The sequence below is a fragment of the Magnolia sinica genome, chromosome 13 (assembly GCF_029962835.1).
Source record: "Magnolia sinica isolate HGM2019 chromosome 13, MsV1, whole genome shotgun sequence".
In the NCBI taxonomy this organism is placed as follows: Eukaryota; Viridiplantae; Streptophyta; class Magnoliopsida; order Magnoliales; family Magnoliaceae; genus Magnolia; species Magnolia sinica.
Genome location: NC_080585.1, coordinates 8,582,663 through 8,586,369, shown reverse-complemented (window position 1 = coordinate 8,586,369; position 3,707 = coordinate 8,582,663). Strand labels below are relative to the sequence as shown.

At 43.0% G+C, this 3,707-nt stretch overlaps 1 protein-coding gene across 1 annotated transcript; it reads right to left on the bottom strand.

Moving 5' to 3' along the window:
• Window positions 1-1,922: 1,922 nt before the first annotated feature.
• Window positions 1,923-3,440, bottom strand: LOC131222686 (AAA-ATPase ASD, mitochondrial-like). Its single transcript, XM_058217849.1, has one exon. It carries the CDS (start codon window positions 3,406-3,408, stop codon window positions 1,963-1,965), a length of 1,446 nt encoding a protein of 481 aa, XP_058073832.1. The 5' UTR covers window positions 3,409-3,440; the 3' UTR covers window positions 1,923-1,962.
• Between the last annotated feature and the right edge of the window lie 267 nt (window positions 3,441-3,707).

Genomic DNA, 3,707 nt, shown 5'->3' with positions numbered 1-3,707 from the left:
GTGGGGTCCACAGTCGTAAATTTCTCCTCATAAAGTGTTTATGATGAATAAAGTAGGTATTCATAATATAGAGCTTGGGCAGTGAACCTTCCAAAATCCGCAAATCACATAAAGACTTGATTTTTTTTAGGACCTTAAAAGAGCATTAAAGAATACACACACTACATGATTTGGATGTCTTCCGCCTATCACAATAGGCCCTAAATGCAATCTAAGAAGTTTTTAATGGTGAACATCCAATCCTTCCCTTGTGTGGTCCATTTGATAATGGACGAGCTGTTTTTTTAGAGCCACAAAGAGCATCAAGGGAAGTACATCATGTATAAATTGGATGTACCATACACATTATGATGGGCTCCACATATCATGAGTGCATATTAACCATTGTGTTCTAACTTTTGTAATACCTTTTTAACTGTAAAGACTTTATCTTAAATATAAAGCATATATAACTTTTTACCAAGTTTCAAATTACAACCACAAGCTAACAGTAATTTGTTAACAGCCCGGAAAGCCTTTATAGGTAAATATGTACATCCAAATATCCCTTGTAATTCCTTTACAACTTACTGACTTTACGCTTCCAAATTAATGACCCCTAAAGGGCAGTTTTATCATTTTCAAGATAGAGCTCTTAATTTGTTTATAACTTAAACACCGTAAAATGCCAGGCATTGGGATGTCTAACAACAGAAAACCTAATCATATTATTTTAAATATTTTCAAAGTTGCATCCTTCTCTTCTTTCACATCACATTGGGTAAAAAGGAAAGTGACGGATGAGTTCAAAGGTAGGCACCAGAGACACCAATTTCCTCCCAAAGACTTTCCAAGATGGTTCCTATGCAGGGATGTTGGGTGGGGTTCACTGAAATGGTTGTAAGAAATATTTTTTTTTTTTCCTTTTCTTTCATTCATGCATGTCTTTGTGATCCTATGAACGGAATGGATGACTAATAAGCATCACAGTAAACCTTACTAAGGTTTCAATGGTGGAAATCATTATTCCCACCGTTTCCCGTGGTGCTGTATCCACTTGAGCTTTCGATATTCTTCAATGTTGGGCTAAATTAAGCTGTAAAATGAGCTTAAAAAACGGATGGACAGTGTGGATCAACGAAGCGCATTTACGATAGGACCAACATAGTTTACTCGGTATGATAAAAGGGTACTGTGTACGACAATCCGATTTTAGCTAGGGCTGAGTTCAAGTCTTGTATCCGTTTGCCATGTGTAGGAAAGCAGGTCCCCCAACGGACGTGGTTTGGCTAGTAACTGGCCACTAGCACGGTGGCTAGTGGTTGGTTCTCTATGGGCCTCATCATGATGTGTGTATTTTAATTAAGATTTGATCCTATAAATGATGTAGATCTAAATCTCAGGTGGACCACACCACAAGAAAACAGTAGTAATTGAATTTCCACTATTAAAAACCTCCTAAGCCCAGTGTAATGTTTATTTGGCATCCAACCTGTTGGTTATGTCATACAGACCTCGAAGGAGGATAAAAATTAAAACCAAATATCAGCTTGATCCAAAACTTTTGTGGCCGCAACAAGTTTTTAATGGTGGGCGTTCAATCAATAAGATTTCGTGTGATGTGGTCCACTTGAGGTTTATATCAACCTCATTTTTGGGCTCATTTAATAAAATGATATGGAAAAATGGATGAATGGTGTGGATGAAACATATACATCATGGTAGGGACCAAAGATCACCGACCATTACCCATTGGCTAATGGCAGGATCACCAGCCAATCCACATCCCATTTTTTAAGATTTCTTGCCTATCGTTCATTCCTAAGGAGAAAACTTTGATAGAGATTACGAACACTCCCTATTCATTATACATTTATACATGGAAGAGATTACGTACACGCCCTATACATTATACATTTATACATGGTCCGTAAACTCCCTATACATTATACATTTATACATGGTCCGTACACTCCCTATACATTATACATTTATTGTCTCCCCACCGCCCTTCTCTTCCAACTGAGCTGCTGCTTCCTTGGATTTCACTTCTTCCCTGGCCTTGTGGAGAGCTTGAATCAGTTTTTTAAGTCTGGTGTTTGCCTTATCGGCAGCAGTGGCTTTGGAGGACTTGGGCATCAGGTTCTCGGCTACATCTGCTGGGGTGATGTTACTCCCTTCAATTAGTTGCTGGACAGTCTCGAATAAAGGATGCGAGTCGAGGTTGAGATAGTTCTTTGCAAGCACTTTAAAAGCCTCGAAGCTGCAGTATGATAGCTCGATGTGCTTGTCCATCCGACCTTTCCGTATAAGAGCTGGATCCAGCTTCTCCAAATGGTTTGTGGTGAAGACAATGATCCGTTCTCCTCCGCAAGCTGACCACAGTCCGTCAATGAAATTGAGTAGCCCTGAGAGAGTAACTTTGCTAGTATCGTCGTCCTTGTCTACCTCAGGTGGAAGTTCTGTGTCCTTCTCCGATTTCTCAGCCTTCTTTTTTCGCTTGCCGGCCAGATCTAAAGAACAGTCGATGTCTTCAATAACCATGATAGATTTGCTGGTGGTCTCGATCAGGAGCTTCCTCAGCTCCGTGTTGTTCTTCACGGCCGTCAATTCGAGGTCGTACACATCGTAGTCCAGGAAATTGGCCATGGCGACGATCATCGAGGATTTCCCAGTGCCAGGTGGGCCGTAAAGGAGGTAGCCTCGCTTCCATGCCTTGCCAATCTTTACATAGTAATCCTTTGACTCGCGGAATGTCTCGAGATCCTCTATGATCTCCTGCTTCTTATCTGGGTCCATGGCTAGAGTCCCAAATGTCGCCGGGTGGTCAAACAGGACATGACTCCACAGAGTCTTCTTGTAGCCATACCAGTTGCTACTGGGGCTGTTGGTATACAGCTTTCTCTGCCGGTTTCTCACCTCGATTGCCTTCCCTTCTTCCACAACGTAGCTCATGTAGTAGTCCATGACAAGCTGGCGGTGCCTTCGGTGTAATGTGAGGGTGTAATACCGTGGTTCCTCCTGTGAGGGGAACCAAGATATGCTCATCGACTTTGCGACCGCCCTACTGGATGACCACCAAAACATGGCCCCACGGAACTTGTCAGTAACTTGCTCGTGGTCGTCCATGCTGTAGGTAAGGTTTTTGGCGTCCTTGCCCATCTCGGCCTTGAGCCTCTTGGCCGACCCGGAGGTAGTGGATGCTAGGTAGGTCTGGACTGCAACGTAGGTATCGCTGCGCTTGAATCCCTTGCCGTTGTACTCTGGGATCTTGATCCGAATGTAGGGGTTGATGTATCCAATCAAAATGTTGGTGTATTTAATCATGTAGTCATCGAATCCAAACGGCAGGTACTGGCGGACCACGGCCCAGTAGAGCACGAGGCTTGTTAGAGTGGACCCCACCCCTGGCAACAGATACTCCATCATCACGCCTTCTTTTCAGCTACCTTTCAGGTGTTCTGTTTTCTTGGTTCCTGGAATCATAATTCCTACCCTTTCCTTTATATTGGCAAGTTTTCCAAGTGGCTATTTCCCGGTGGCTTTCATAATAAAAAAAAGGCTATTTCCTGGTGTTTGCTTACCTTGGTCTTGTAAAAGTATAGCGAGGTGGCGTATTAGCTTGCGTGTTACCACCAGCTCACATGACATCTTGCATGCGTGCGTTAGGCCCACATATTCAGCACGCGTCCGCAGCCATCGTTGACCATTGTTTCATGTGGAATCGT

Bases quoted from the DNA above. Each gene is read 5' to 3' on its own strand.
- LOC131222686 (XM_058217849.1), bottom strand. From the start codon at position 3,408: ATGATGGAGTATCTGTTGCCAGGGGTGGGGTCCACTCTAACAAGCCTC.